General features: G+C 38.4%; 1 protein-coding gene across 6 annotated transcripts in view; it reads left to right on the forward strand.

Moving 5' to 3' along the window:
• Positions 1-15,864, forward strand: part of ANO1 (anoctamin 1) — a 181,732-nt gene that overhangs the window by 146,726 nt on the left and 19,142 nt on the right. For 2 of the 6 annotated variants that reach the window (XM_038764538.1, XM_038764537.1), the window contains 8 exons: positions 1,037-1,048; positions 1,705-1,776; positions 6,222-6,299; positions 7,258-7,332; positions 12,085-12,286; positions 12,367-12,478; positions 13,269-13,326; positions 14,614-14,714. In XM_038764538.1, coding sequence (XP_038620466.1) covers positions 1,037-1,048; positions 1,705-1,776; positions 6,222-6,299; positions 7,258-7,332; positions 12,085-12,286; positions 12,367-12,478; positions 13,269-13,326; positions 14,614-14,714 — 710 coding nt within the window. The remainder of the gene's footprint in view (positions 1-1,036; positions 1,049-1,704; positions 1,777-6,221; positions 6,300-7,257; positions 7,333-12,084; positions 12,287-12,366; positions 12,479-13,268; positions 13,327-14,613; positions 14,715-15,864) is intronic. The other 4 variants (XM_038764539.1, XM_038764541.1, XM_038764540.1 and 1 more) reach the window with 3 other exon arrangements.

Genomic DNA, 15,864 nt, shown 5'->3' on the forward strand with positions numbered 1-15,864 from the left:
TGTAGAAAAATAGTGACGTGAAAATGAAGGGGGAAAACTAAACGTTTAGGAATTTTTGCAAGGTGAAATCATTCAAATTGTACCTGCCGCTACAGTGAATGGATTGTAACTGGGTCTTTTGGGCATTATTTAATTGATGCAACTTATAACAATTTAGCAATTTCGCATGTTATCATCATCATCAATCGTATTTATTGAGCGCTTACTATGTGCAGAGCACTGTACTAAGCGCTGGGAAGTACAAATTGGCAACATATAGAGACAGTCCCTACCCAACAGTGGGCTGGTACACTACTACATCTTAAATATTTAAACAGATGGAAAAGAGCCATATTTTGTTTTATATAGAATCATTTGCTAAAGTATCTCTTACATATGTGTGCAACTAAAATATATTTGATATTTGCATTGCATATATGTATATATATATATATATATGTCACTTTCTTAGACACTTCAATTATTTATGAAAATTTTGACCCATTAGTTTGTGTCATGACTAGAAAGACTCTCTGAAGAATGTAATTGTCTCTTTATTGGGGAATCTATTGATCTATAAGTAAGAAGGGCATGGATTATTTTCAGTACACTTGGATGCCATTTCATGGAGCAGAAAACATTAAAATGGCCCTCAAGTGAACAAAAAGTAAGATAACTGGGCAGATCCAAAACCCCTGTCAATAGCAGATTATGTAAAACAGAACTAAACTTTAAATTAAATTGCTCCCTCTCTGAGTTTTCTGCACAGAGAGTTTTTTTCAATGATTAGCTATAAAAAGGCAAGGGAAGACCACATCTAAATTCATCACTGTATATTCCAAGCTATTTGAACAGGTCTCAATTATGACAGTTTCTGAAAATAATTGACTCAATAACCTTGAAATAACTTTGATGAGTAAACTCTTCCCCTTTGTTCTGATTGTCCATTGTAGTAAATGTAACTTAGATATGATTTTAAAGAAACTACGTGCAAAAACAGTTTAAAAGTACTGACAAGTTTTTTGTTTTTGTTTTTGTTTTTTTTCATTTCCTGAAGGAGGCTGTCAAGGTTTGGATTTTTTTTTTGTAACTGCTCTCTCTTTTCATTGTCTAATTTACTGGAAAAGGGAACTTTTGCTATCACTTAATACTTTTCAACTGTTCAATTCACGTTAAAGCTTTGGCCACGGTGCATCTTTTCTTCCTTTTTCACCAGTTGGTCCTTCTTTGCAACCATTCTCCCACCCTAGTATCCACCGTTGAATTGGTATAAGCCTGTTCTTAATTCTTGGGAAATTTTTTTTAAAATTCTTCCACTGCTTGCTGACTGTATTCTTACAGCTCTTATCCTGACTTCTTCTGATTAATTGGTATTAACAGTTCTTCAAACTGAGTAGCTATTTAGTTTTCACAATAAAGAATTTGCTGCTTGGGCCTTGCTACAAGGAAATAAAATGGGTTTGCATACTGGGGGTTTAGGTGGCAGTGGGGAGGGTGTTTGTATTAATGTACTCCTTCCAGTGACGAGTTCAGAGTGGTCAGATTCTTATCCTGTGTAAGTCTAGGAGAATAATTCCCAGAGAATGATAAAAAAAATTGAATAGAAGTTTAAAAAATGGTTACAACAGGCACTGATGAATATTCATCAGTCAATTGACTTGTTTTTTCATAAACAGATAGAATGAAAATATTGTTTGTGGTTTAAGTTTAGTTTTTCTCCCACAGGATCATCCAAGAGCAGAATATGAAGCTAAAGTTTTGGAGAAATCACTTAAGAAAGAAAGCAAACAAAAAGAGGTAGGAAAGCAATTGCCAGTAAATCAAATTATTGATTTTACCAGTTATATTCTAATGAAGGCTAATTTGTTTACTTTAAGTAACTTATTTAATTGTTCTCAAACTGTAACAAACACCCTAGCAGAAATAGAAAAGCAGTGTGGTTTTGTGGCTAAAGCAAGAACCTGGGAGTCAAAAGGATCTAGGTTCTTATTCCAGCTGTGTCACATGCCTGTTCTGTGACCTTGGACAAGTCATTTAACTTGTCTGGCCTTAGTTACCTCATCTTTAAAGTGGGACTTAAGATTGTGAGCTCCATGTGAGACATGGACTGTGTCCAACCAGATTAGCTTGTACTTATCCCAGTGCTCAGTACAGTGCCTGGCATATAGTAAGCACTTAATATTATTATTTTTAAAATTGTATGTGAATTCTACTCTTCAGTATTGTTCTTATTCCAGGAGTTTTTCCTCACTTCCATTATTGATTCCCTCAAATCTAAATGAAATAGTGAAATGAAAGAATTTGTAATCTCCAACATGAAGAACTGCTTCCACGAAATGCTCCATTTGTATCTTAAAGGAATTTCTTGACATATCTTACGTTGGCTTGCTGCTTTATGAAATTGAGGCGATCTGAATCTACATTAATATGATTAATGAAAACATTACTGTGTTTTTAAGTTTTAAATTTTTCACTGTGACCTTCCTTTCACTATTAGGGTTCTAAGTGTTGGAAGTGAAGAAAATGATAATGGCAAAACCCACGATTTTAACCTTTCGTTTGTAGTTCAACATATGAACATATTTACTAGTTGAAGATTATTTCATTTATTGAAACCAATGCAATTTTAGAAAAGTGAAAGTTTACGCCTTTTTCTATGCTATAGCACATGATTAATGTTAAGCATCACTCAGAGTCAGTCAATCATATTTATTGAGCACTTACTGCTTGCAGAACACTGTACTAGGGGCTTGGGAGTGTGCAATAGAGCAAGAAACAGACCCATTCCCTGCCTACAATGAGGTGCCCACTCCAGGAGGGTGAGAGTGTGGTGACCTCTGCCATTTGAACTGGACTCTAGCCTTGCTCATGTGGATCTTAGATAAGACCGGGGAATTTCCAGTCAAGGCTGAAAGATGCTCAAAACAGTGGTTCTCTCTTCTGTGACTTCTTTGAAGGCTTCCCTCTCCTAAAACCCATGCTTACTTTTTTCAGTGGAAAGAGCACAGGATTGGAAGTCAGGAGACTTGGGCTGTAATCCTAGCTCCACTACTCGGCTGCTGTGTGACCTTGGACAAATCACTAGACTTCTCTGTGCTTCAATTTCCTCATCTGAAAAATTGGGACTAAATGTGCTAGATTAAACTTCTTGAGAATAGAAATTGTGACTTTCAATCAATCAATGGTATTTATTGAGCACTTAATGTGTTGTATTCAGAGAACTGTACTAAGTGCTTGAGAGAGTACAATTTAACAAAATTGGTAGACATATTTCCTGCCCACAGTGAGCTTGCAGTCTAGAGGTGCATACAGACGTGAATATAAATGAATAAATTACAGATATGTACATCAGTGCTGTGGGGTTGAGGGAGGGTAAATAAGCATGCAAATCTACGTGTGACACAGAAGGGAGAGAGAAGAGGAAATGAGGGTTTAATCGGGGGCCTCCTGGAGGAAATGTGCCTTTATCGCTACCGTCAAGGTGGGGAGGGTGATTGTCGGTATGAAGAGGCAGGGTGTTTTAGACCAGAGGCAGAATGTGGGCAAGAGGCCAGTGGAGAGATAGACAAGATAGAGGTACAGTGAGTAGGTTGGCAGTAGAGGAATGAAGTGTGTGGCTGGATTGTAGTAGGAAATAAGGGAAGTAAGGTAAGAGGGGGCAAGGTGATTGAGTGCTTTAAAACCTCGGGTAAGGCATTTCTATTGTATGTGGAGGTGGATGGGCAACAATTTGAGGTTCTTGAGAAGTGGGGAGACATGGACTTAATGGTTTTGTAGAAAAATGATCCAGGCAGCAAAGTGAAATATGGACTGATGTGGGAAGAGAACAGGAGGCATGGAGGTCAGCAAGAAGATAGTAATAAAGACAGGATAGGATGAATACTTGGATTAACAGGGTAGCAGTTTAGACGGTGAGGAAATGGCAGATTTTAGTGGAGTGAAAGTTGAATCGACTGGATTTGGTAACACATTGAATATCTGGGTTGAATGAGAGAGATAAGTTGAGGATAATATCAAGGCTACAAGCTTCTGAGATAGGGAGGATGGTAGTTCTGTTTACAGTGATGGGAAAGTTATGGGGAGGGCAGGGTTTGGATGAGAAAATAAAGAGTTCAGTTTTGGACATGTTAAATTTCAGGTGTGGGTGAATCATCCAACTAAAAAAGTCTTGAAGGCAGGAGGAAATGTGAGACTGGAGAGAAGGAGAGAGATTGGTGTTGGAGATATAGATTTGGGAATCATCTGCATAGAGTTGAAGCCATGGGAGCAAATGAGTTCTCCAAAGTAGTGAGAGTAGATGGAGAATAGAAGATGACCCAGAACTGAGCCTCGAAGTACTCCCACAGTTAAGAGGTGGGAGGCAGAGGAGGAGCACAAAGAAGAGACTGAGAATGAGCAGCCAGAGGGATGACAGAGAAGCAGCGTGGCTCAGTGGAAAGAGCCCTGGCTTGGGAATCAGAGGTCATGGGTTCGAATCCCCGCTCTGCCACTTGCCCACTGTGTGACCTTGGGCAAGTCACTTAACTTCTCTGAGCTTCAGTTACCTCATCTGTAAAATAGGGATGAAGACTGTGAGCCCCACATGGGACAACCTGATCACCTTGTATCCCCCCAGCGCTTAGAACAGTGCTTTGCACCTAGTAAGCGCTTAACAAATAACACCATTATTATTATTATTAGGAGGGGAACCAGGAGAAGACAGAGTCAGTGAAGCCAAGGTTGGCTAATGTTTACAGGAGAAGGGGATGGTTGACAGTGTTAAAGGCAGCGGAGAAGTCGGGGAGGATTAGGATGTAGTAGAGGCAGCTGAATTTGGCAAAAAAGAGATTATTGCTGACCTTCGAGAAGGCAGTTTCTGTTTCTGACTATTCTGTTTCTAACTATTCTGTTGCTGTTTCTATTTACTCTATTGCTCTTTCCAAAGTACTTAATACAATGCTCTGCTCACAATAAATGATCAGTAACTACCACTGATTGATTCCTAAAAAGCCCTGCCCCTCTATTGCTCCTCTGTCAGAAGGAGCTTGGCCTAGTGAATACAGCACAGGCCTTGGAGTCAGAAATCAGTCAATCAATCAATCAATCGTATTTATTGAGCACTTACGGTGTGCAGAGCACTGTACTAAGCATTTGGAAAGTACAAGTTGGCAACATATAGAGACGGTCCCTACCTAACAGTGGGCTCATAGTCTAGAAGGGGGAGACAGAGAACAATACAAAACATATTAACAAAATAAAATAAATAGAATAGATATGTACAAGTAAAATAAATAGAGTAATAAATGTGTACAAACAAATACATATATACAGGTGCTGTGGGGAAGGTAAGGAGGTAAGGCGGGGGGGATGGAGATGGGGAGGAGGGGTAGAGGAAGGAGGGGGCTCAGTCTGGGAAGGCCTCCTGCAGGAGGTGAGCCTCCTGGAGGAGGTGAGAAAGACCTGGGTTCTAATTCTGGCTCTGGCACTTGTCTGCTATGTGAACTTGGGCATGTCACTTCACTTCTCTGTGCCTCAATTACTTCATCGGTAAAATAGAGATTAAGACTGAGCCACGAGCCCTATGTGACACATGGATTGTAGCCAACTTGATCAGCTTGTATCTACCACAGAGCTTAGTACAATGCCTGGCACATAGTAAGTGCTTGGCAAATAACATACTCACAGTGAAAAATTGGCACATATGGCCATTGTCAATAAGTTTTCCAAGTAAAGAATTATTAGCATTAGTAAGCATTTTGAACTCCTTCAGGGTGAAGTCCTCATGTTAATATAATACACTGGAATTTATGTTAAGTAAAATTAAGCCCATTTTGCATGCATGATAGGCCTAGTTTATCATAAATAAATGATTTATGTTACGGTCATAAATAATACATGGATGGGAATTTTAGCCATTTTAGCGCAAAAATCCATTGATTTTTTTTGCCTTATTATCACACGTAAATAGTTTAAACCTAAGCTTACTTTTTCTAATGCCTGATACTTATTTTCAAATGTCTTTTATGTACCTTACGTACAATCTTTTTTAGAAGCTGAACATCTTACCACATCATATTTACCTATATTAACCTGATCCTTAAATTAACCTTAGCAGTGAGTAAATCAAGAGGAGAGCTTGCTGTTAAGGTGGAGTGTGTGTACTTACAAAGCAGACTCATGTGATTATTAATTTGGCATTCTGTATCAATGCTATTTAACACTATATTGCATGGTCCTTTTTTGTTTCCTCCAATTGCCATCAGAAGCGTGGACAAATGCCAGAAGAGACAACAAACAAATGGAGGCAAAGAGTTAAGACAGCCATGGCTGGGGTGAAATTGGTATATATAAATTTATAGGAGAAGTCGAACTAAAGCAAACTGAAGTCAATGGCTTTTCTCAATGAACTTTGGATGTTCAAATGAGTGTTTTTAATATTCACCTCCGTTTTCTTTTTTTCCTTTCTCCAGTACCCAAAGAGATATTACATGTGTTGTGAATGTCACTGCATGGCTAATATTCAGACTCATATTTTGGATAGATGTTACATTTTATGCGATGAAGCATGAGAAACATGCTTGACACAAATGCCTGTAGGATAACATGCATGCAACCTACCAACCTGGAATAAGTATCTGGTGTCTAGTTTTAAATGTCATATTATGTAATGTTACTTCATTTTGGCACCTATTTCCTGTTTTAAAAATCTATTGCCATTCTTTGAATTTCATAAAGACAGTGATGACTTTATAAATACAATTGCTGCCTCTTGATTACTTTTATTTAGTGTACTCCAACATTAATTCAAAGATGTAAACAAACAGATTCTGATGGAATAGGGAAAAAATAAGCATAGCCATAAACTGGTATGGATGTACTGCAAACAGATTTTAACATATAATTAATATATAATAATTAAGTGCTTGTTTCAACTTGTCTGGAACAGAAAAATAACTATTATGGTCTGTGGTGTGCCACAAAATATTTTAAACCGAGAAAGGAAATATTCAAGAAGTAACTTCAAAATGTGGCATTTTTTTCCCCAGATATGTATCTCATAGCCTCTAGAAAGGTTTTTGGCTTGTTCTCCTGTAGGCAGAGAAAATCCCTTTCGAATCTAGTGGCAAATGTTCTTTCTGTATTAAGTTCCCTGTTACATTGCACACAAGATTTTTGCATCTGATTATCAATGATCTTTTTTAATATTACTTTGATTTTAGCTTTATTATTCCAGCTGGAAGCATAGGCAAGCTTTCCTTTCAGGCACTATTGATCTTATATGCTTCTTTCCTGTTGTAGACTGATAAGGAAAAACTGACATGGAAGGATCGTTTTCTAGCATATTTCACCAATTTTGTTGGGATCATATTCATGGTAAGTATTATGTTCTGAATATTTCCTAAACTTTACAGTAAGGTATTAAGCTGGAATACATGTACCATAATATATTATTATAAAAATCCAGAAATACGACATATTCTTTCAAACTTTCCATTGCCTTCCTCATGCTGAACTCACTGAAGTGGGAAATTAAGTCTTTTCTTTAGGGCCATGTGTTAATTCCTAAAGCTAGATGGTTAAAGAGGGATAGAATTTGCCAGACTCCATCTATTTGGAATGTCATCATTTGCGGATTTTGACAGGGACCATCCAATTTCAGACTAAGCAGGCCTCCTCATATGTCAGAGCTCTGAGATTCATCCAATACTTGGGAAATAGGTTTGTGAAATCCCATAGGTGTTTGGAATATTCAGTCACTGTGGAATGACTAGTTCCAGTATCAAATACAATGTCCTCAAACCCACTAAATCCTCAAAAACAGTAGAAGTTAATTCTAAGCAATATATCCCTAGCCTTCTTGATTTATTAATTAAAACCCCTTGTTTATGGTATTTAATAACTATTATGCATCCACAGTTTGCAAGGCACTATTCAGGTCTTGAGCACAATGAATCAGAGTACTACTAAGGTACTGGATCAAAGAGATAATTTTCCTGGCTTTCCCAGTGTCTGACTAAATTAGTAATTTAAATAGTTGATGTCAAAATTGAGTGAAATAAAACCAATATCAGTAGTTACGGAGGTGGAAGTTGTGCGTGGGGGGGAGGGGATTAAAGTGTTGAATTTTTCTTTGAATGTCTAAGATTTTAGGATGTCAGAACTTTGACAGGCTCTGCCGCAAAGAGTGGCCTTTTCCTATAATAATTAACCTGGTTTAAGTGTCCAAGGGTTCTCTTGCTTACCTAGGACTACTCTTTCACTTGTCCAGAAGTATCAACTGAGACCCCCAGGGCTGTCCACTTTCTTAAAGAAGTTAGTCCTTTTACTGAGTTCTTGTTGCAGTAGGGAGTCCAACTTCCCTTCTCCTGAGAATAAGCCAGACTTTGAATTCCTGGGGAGAATGGGTCATTTTTCTAAGTTAGTTCTCATCTCCCTCAGGAACTCTTTTCCTCCTCCTACAGGGTTTTTCCAATTCAGGGAATGAAACAAAGCATTTGTTCCTTGCTTCTTTATTTAAACTTGTCCTGAATGTTGTGTGGCAACTTGTCTAACATTCCTATTTAGCTGAAGCCTGGGAGCAATTATCAGCTAAGTCCCAGCTTTATGATCTGGTGTTTCAATGACTTCCTAGTTTACTGCTGTTTTATTTAACAGTTGAATAAACTGCTTATTTTCAGCGTTAAAGCTAGGGCATTTTTGCTCCTGGCAAACATCACCTTCCTTACCCAACTCATTTGGAGAGTTCCTGGAGCCAGTCATAAAACTTCTCTGTACTTTTCAAATAAAGAAATTGAGAAGACTCACCTCTCAGCTGGTCAAAATAGGGAGCACTGAATTTGTTAGGAGAAAATATCAAAATATTTTGTCATCAAAATCTAGACAGAGCTCCTGAAACAAATATGTAACAGTAGATCAAAAATCCATTAATGTATAGATTTGGGATTTTGTTTGGATTACGGTCTGACCATATCATAACTCTAACAGAGTGTTCTGTATACTCAGTGCAGGTTCTAAATGTCATCTAGAAGCAGCGAAGCAGCGTGGCTCAGTGGAAAGAGCCCGGGCTTTGGAGTCAGAGGTCATGGGTTTGAATCCTGGCTCCACCACATGTCTGCTGTGTGATCTTGGGCAAGTCACTTCACTTCTCTGAGCCTCAGTTACCTCATCTGTAAAATGGGGATGATGACTGTGAGCCCCACGTGGGACAACCTGATCACCTTGTAACCTCCCCAGCGCTTAGAACAGTGCTGTGCACATAGTAAGCGCTTAATAAATGCCATTATTACTATTATTATTACTTATTTGTAATAGAAATTTTAGATAAATACTAAACTCTATAAAGTAAAGCCAAGATCATCAGATGTAAATTGATGAAACTAGCCCAGGATACAAAAAAATCGATTTCAGTAAATCTTGTGCCTCTCAACTTTGGGGTTTTGGTGTTTGTAAATTTTAAATCTTTCTGTGAACAATCTTTTAAACCTTACCCAGTTCCCCTGAAAAGATAGATGTTTATTCCCTTTCTGTGCTACATATTGAGTTTGATTGGGTAAAAGAACCTCTGTAGTGTTTGGCAGTTCTCAGGGAAAGATTGAATGAATCGGTCAGAGGTGACATAGTAATGGCTTCTTTCTGCTAATAAGATCCTCTTCTTACAGCTGGACCCCAATAATAAATAGCCCTCTCTGGGTAGAATAACTGATTTACCATGGTGGAAGCTGCAGGGAGTTGGGGAGATGTGTGTGAGACTTGTTTGGAAATCCAGTTTGGGAATTAGCATGGTCTAATGGAAAAGGCACTGCCCTGGGAGTCAGAGAACCTGAGTTCTAATCTCAGCTCAGGATACAAAAATATAGATTTCAGTAAATCTTGTGCCTTTCAACTTTGGGGTTTTGGTGTTTGTAAATTTTAAATCTTTCTGTGAACAATCTTTTAAACCTTACCCAATTCCCCTGAAAAGATAGACCTTTATTCCCTTTCTGTGCTACATATTGAGTTTGATTGGGTAAAAGAACCTCTGTAGTGTTTGGCGGTTCTCAGGGAAAGATTGAATGAATCAGTCAGAGGTGACATAGTAATGGCTTCTTTCTGCTAATAAGATCCTCTTCTTACAGCTGGACCCCAATAATAAATAGTCCTCTCTGGGTAGAATAACTGATTTACCGTGGTGGAAGCTGCAGGGAGTTGGGGCGATGTGTGTGAGACATGTTTGTATATATGTATATATGTATATCATGTATATATGATTGTACATATTTATTACTCTATTTTACTTGTACATATCTATTCTATTTATTTTATTTTGTTAATATGTTTTGTTCTCTATCTCCCCCTTCTAGACTGTGAGCCCACTGTTGGGTAGGGACCGTCTCTATATGTTGCTAACTTGTACTTCCCAAGCACTTGGTACAGTGCTCTGCATGCAGTAAGTGCTCAATAAATATGATTGATTGATTGATTGATTTGGAAATCCAGTTTGGGAATTAGCGTGGTCTAGTGGAAAAGGCACTGGCCTGGGAGTCAGAGAACCTGAGTTCTAATCCCACCTCTGCCTCTTGCCTGCTGTGTGAATTTGGACAAGTCACTGACTTCTCAGTGCCTCAGTTTTCTCATCTATAAAATGGGATCCAATACCTGTTCTCCTCCACCATAGACTGTAAGCCCTTGTGGGACAGGGATTGTGTCACATCTGATTATCTTGTGTCTATCCTAGCGCTTAGGACTGTGCTTGGAACACAGTAAGTTCTGAACAAATACTGCAGTTATCAATTATTGTCATTATCCAATAAGTTAAATGTTTCTGATGAGGTTTCCCCAAAATGGGACAGTATCCCCTTGAGTAAGACTTCAAGTTGTGTAAGTAAAGGGCGTGTACAGGTGGGTGAAAAGGATAATAAATGAATAATTCCAAACTCTCAATATCAATCAACTTCATTGAATTCTTATTATGTTGAGTCAGTTGATCATATTTATTGAGCACTTACCATGTGCAGAGCACTGTACTATGTACCTGGGAGAATACAATATAATAGACACATTCCCTGCCCACAACGAGCTTATCATTTAGAGGGTGATTCAGACATTGGTATAAATAAATTAAATTAAAGATATATACACACATGTTGTGGGGCTGAGGGAGGGGTGAATGAAGAGTGTAAATCCTAGTCAAGGTTGACACAGAACGGAAAGGGAGAAGAGGAAATTAGGGCTTAGTCGGGGAAGGCCTCCTGGGGGAGATGTACTTTTAATAAGGCTTTGAAGTTGGGTAGAGTGATCTGTCCGTTGGATATGAAGAGGGGGGGAACTCGAGGCCAGAGGCAGAATGTGGGTGAGGGGTTGACAGTGAGACTGATGAGATTGAGTTACAGTGAGTAGGTTGTAATTAGAGGAGCAAAGTGTATGGGCAGGGTTGTAGTAGGATTCAGGGAGGCATGGTATGGAGTTTCTGTTCATTGTTCATTTGAAAAATGGATGGGCAACCCATTGAAGGTTTTTGAGCAGTGAGGAGACACAGTCTGAATGGTTCTGTAGAAAAACGGTCTGGGCAGCAGTGTGAAGTATGGACTGAAATGGGGAGATACAGGAGGCAGAGAGGTCAGCAAGGAGGCTGATGCAGTAATCAAGGAGGAATAAGATAAATTCTGGGATTAAAATGGTAGCAGTTTGGATGAAGAGAAAAAGACAGATTTTAGCAATGTTGTGAAGGTTGAACTGACAGGATTTGGTGACAGATTGAATATGTGGTGTGCATAATAATAATTATGGTACTTATTAAGCACTTTATGAAGTGTCTTGCACTGTTCTAAGCATGGGGGTAGATACAAGCTGATCAGGTTGGACACAGCCCTTGTCCCACCTGGGGCTCACTTTCTTAATCCCCAATTTTACAGATGAGGTAACTGAGGCTCAGAGATTAAGTGATTTATCCAAGGTCACATAGCAGACCTTGAGAGAATTGAGTCGAGGATGAGAGAAGTGAGTCGAGGATAACCCAGAGGTTATGTTTGTGGTGTCCATTGCCAGCCTTTAGATCCGATCAGATATATAGACTGTGAAAATCACTGGGAAGGATCCCATAGTTTCCATGAATAAATGACCTTTTAGGAATCTTTTCCTTCTGTACAGATTGGATTGACATTTGCCATTGTATTTGGAGTCATAATCTACAGGATTTCAACTGCTGCTGCTTTGGCAATCAGCTCCTCTCCTTCAGGCCGGTCTAATGTTAGAGTTACTGTCACAGCCACTGCAGTTATTATCAACCTAGTAGTAATCATCATTTTAGATGAAGTCTATGGTTGCATCGCAAGATGGCTAACTCAGATTGGTAAGTACAAAGCATGCTGATTTAGACTTATCCCTTTGCACCGAATGAGTCTCTTTGACCTTGGATCTTCTCTCCTTCAGAGGTTCCAAAAACTGACAAGAGCTTTGAAGAAAGGCTGATCTTCAAGGCTTTCCTGCTGAAATTTGTGAATGCTTATACTCCCATCTTCTATGTGGCTTTCTTTAAAGGCCGGTAGGTTTCTCCCCAAATGTTCTGTCTGTAAAAAATGAAGATTTTAATAATGTCATTTCAAATTCCAACTTCTGTACTGCCCATTTAGACTGTCAGTTCTCAGAAAAGCACTCTACAAAGCAACCCAGCATGTCCTTACGCTTTTTGCAACCCGTTAAGTGCCCAACAAATTGTTCGACTGACTCATATTTAGGCCATCCAAGCAATAGGGAATGAATGGAGAACAGCTTTTTTTATTGTGGAAGGCTTTGGAGTTTATTTTTCCCAGAATAAATATATGGTTACAGTGTTTCAGCATTTAGAAGTGCACTTAGTTACTCTTCTCTGCTTTATTGAGCCCACTCTTGGGTAGAGACTGTCTCTATATGTTGCCAACTTGTACTTCCCAAGCGCTTAGTACAGTGCTCTGCACACAGTAAGCGCTCAATAAATATGATTGATTGATTGATTATTTTTATCTTTCCTGGTAAGAAAGGTATGTTTTCCTTTCTTTTACACTTTCTTTCCTCCAACCATGTTTCCTCTGCTTTACTACTTCATTTCCTTACATTCTCAAAGGATTTGGTTTTAGAGGAAATAATCAGGTCAAATGTTTTTTGACCAATCAGTTGCTACAATTTAGGTAGAATATATAGAGAGCCTTCAATGATCAAACATCAGAAATAACCTGTACATCATATAGAATGTTGTCAACTAAAGAATCAAGTTAAGCATACATGGCTTCTTTCTGTCTTTTCTGGGAACCAAAGCAGCAGATCCTCATTTTAACCTTTTTCTCTAATCATTCTAGATTTGTTGGACGCCCAGGAGACTATGTGTACATTTTTCATTCCTTTCGAATGGAAGAGGTAATTGAAAATTTATTGTACATTTGGGACCGATGATAAAGCTTTGTTTCTGAGGTGTTTGACTTCATATTTGCCAGCAAACTTGTAGCAAGTTAAAGACTGGTTCAAGATTAAAACAAGCAGTATTTTAATTTAACAAGTAATGGCTAGTTACGAGAGCTGAATATTTGGTAATTAATTCTGTTGTCTTCTCAGATTTGTTTTTCCATTCTCAAGTTGGCCTTTTTGGACATGATTTTGAAAAGGGTGCATACATATAGTTTCCTAATGTCTTTGTTCAAGATTTTTGAAATCATACTGAATCAACATACAATCTTTCAAAGGGTGAAGTTTCCAAGCCTTTGAAATGGGTCAATAAAACACTTCACAAAAAAGTTTTAAGTTGAAATGATGCACAGTGACATCTCATTTTTGAAGGAGGGGCTGATTTCCTCATTTGGCCTTTGCACAAACATAAAGACCTGTAGACCTAATAGAATCAATGGATGAAGCCACTCACTTGTAAAGCATCAGATTTGCCCAGCTAGTCTTCCTGTGAATGAGCCTTGAATATCGGTTGCCTCAGTGTGCATAGGCTGGCAAATCATTGTAATGAAGCATGCAGTTTAGCTATACGTTTCCAGCTCCCATAAACACCCATCCTCTCCCTGAGTTAGTTAGGCATTTATTCTGAAGCCATGACAGCAGCAAGTGAATGGACTGAACACAAGTCACTGCCCCCCGCATCACTCACTTTCATTTTCCCTACCCACGTGAGCTATAATAGTGAGAGAAATGTCAAGGAAGAAGAGCAGGTTGAGAGTTTGCACGCAAGGGGCACAGGTAGGGTCAGTCATGTCACCAGCATTTGTGTCTATCTGGGAAAGGGTGAGGCATTTCTAGAAGCTGTAGTCACTTTAATATTTAAGGCCACAGGATAAGCCATATTGTTCAAATTTCTAATGAGGCTACTAAAAGTTTTATATTTCTAATTTGCTTGGGAATGTTCATTCACATAAAGAAAAAATTACAACAAAATAGTGCTTCTGTACTTAAGGTCTTAAGTACTTAACTGTGGAAGTGAGAAAGTGTAGTAAGATAGATATGTTTAGTAGAATGTCAATATTACAGCTGGGTTGGAGGTTCAGTTCTCAGTTGGGTTAAGTTTGGATCCTAAAACCTTCCCTCACCTTAGCCCTGAGATGAAAATCATAAATAGGAGGTTTTCAACTCACCCATCTCCTTACTGATGCCAGAAGCTCTCAAGTTGGTAGAAGCAAGGTCTAACCTCTTCTTTGTGTCTTCTAGTGTGCTCCTGGTGGTTGCTTAATGGAACTATGTATTCAGCTTAGCATCATCATGCTGGGCAAACAGCTAATTCAAAATAATCTGTTTGAAATCGGTATCCCGTAAGTAAAATCTAATGTTTAGATTTATCTAATGAATAAGCAAACTATCAACCTTTGGCAGTATAAACATTTGTTTTGGTTTGTAGCCTGCATATGAGCATTTTGTACGACAAAGCTGTGTCGCTACAATAAATATACTATGTCTTGATTCATTTCATAAGCACTTTGGGTATAGTAAGTTCTGTAATGAAGTAGTTATGTTTTTGAAGGAAGTTGCAGTATGGACAGAATTCAGTTATAGTACTCATGCTTTGATTGACACCACATACATGCCTGCCAATGGTTCTTCTTCAGACATATGTCATGGAAAGAGCAGTCTCTAATTCTTCAGTAGCCATCTATCAAAATAGTATAAAGAAAACACTTATTATATGAGACCTGACTACACCTTTTTGAAATCCATCACTTTTCCTGAATTTAATCAACTTGATGGAATGTAGCCAATTCTGTGTTTCAGTCTAGTAATTCTGAAAGTAAGATTATGTAAGTATGATTCCACCCCAGTCAGATTTTAACATCTGTCAGTATTGCCCTCTAAGTGCTGTTGGGCTTTGACTGTTTCATGCCCATGGACAAAAAAGAAAACTGAAAACTTGGAACTGAATCAACTTTCAACTTTTAGTCAAATCATTTAATCTTGGAATTTCATGGGACTAGCACTATCCTTGCCATAGATGACCAACTTTCCAATTTACATGCAGGGAAAAAGAGGGAGAGCCTTTAGTGGAAGAGCAAATGATATGGAGTTTAGGAATGACACTTAAGTTTTGAAAAGACCCAGAAAGACCCAAATTAGGGATTTTTTAAGCACTGCTTGGATTAACTTAAGTCTTGTCAAACACCAAGAATGAGCAAGCCTGTGAGTTAGCCCATAAAGCTGAAGGGTTGAAAACAAGGGCTTCATTCCCACAACTGAAAACTCAGTAGCGATCACCCCCATCACCTCAAGGAATGGACATCTCTGCTACATATCTATCTAGTTTGGGCTATTCATAAGCACTGACTAAGCAATAGGGTAGATACAAGATAATCAGATCAGACAAGCTGGTGTGAGTGAATGAATTTATCAGGAACTATTAAGCATTCATTTTTTAAAGGGAAATACAAAATTGGGAATTTTTTTTTTGGCTAGAGAGTAACCATCAACTAA

The sequence above is a fragment of the Tachyglossus aculeatus genome, chromosome 22 (assembly GCF_015852505.1).
Source record: "Tachyglossus aculeatus isolate mTacAcu1 chromosome 22, mTacAcu1.pri, whole genome shotgun sequence".
In the NCBI taxonomy this organism is placed as follows: domain Eukaryota; kingdom Metazoa; phylum Chordata; class Mammalia; order Monotremata; family Tachyglossidae; genus Tachyglossus; species Tachyglossus aculeatus.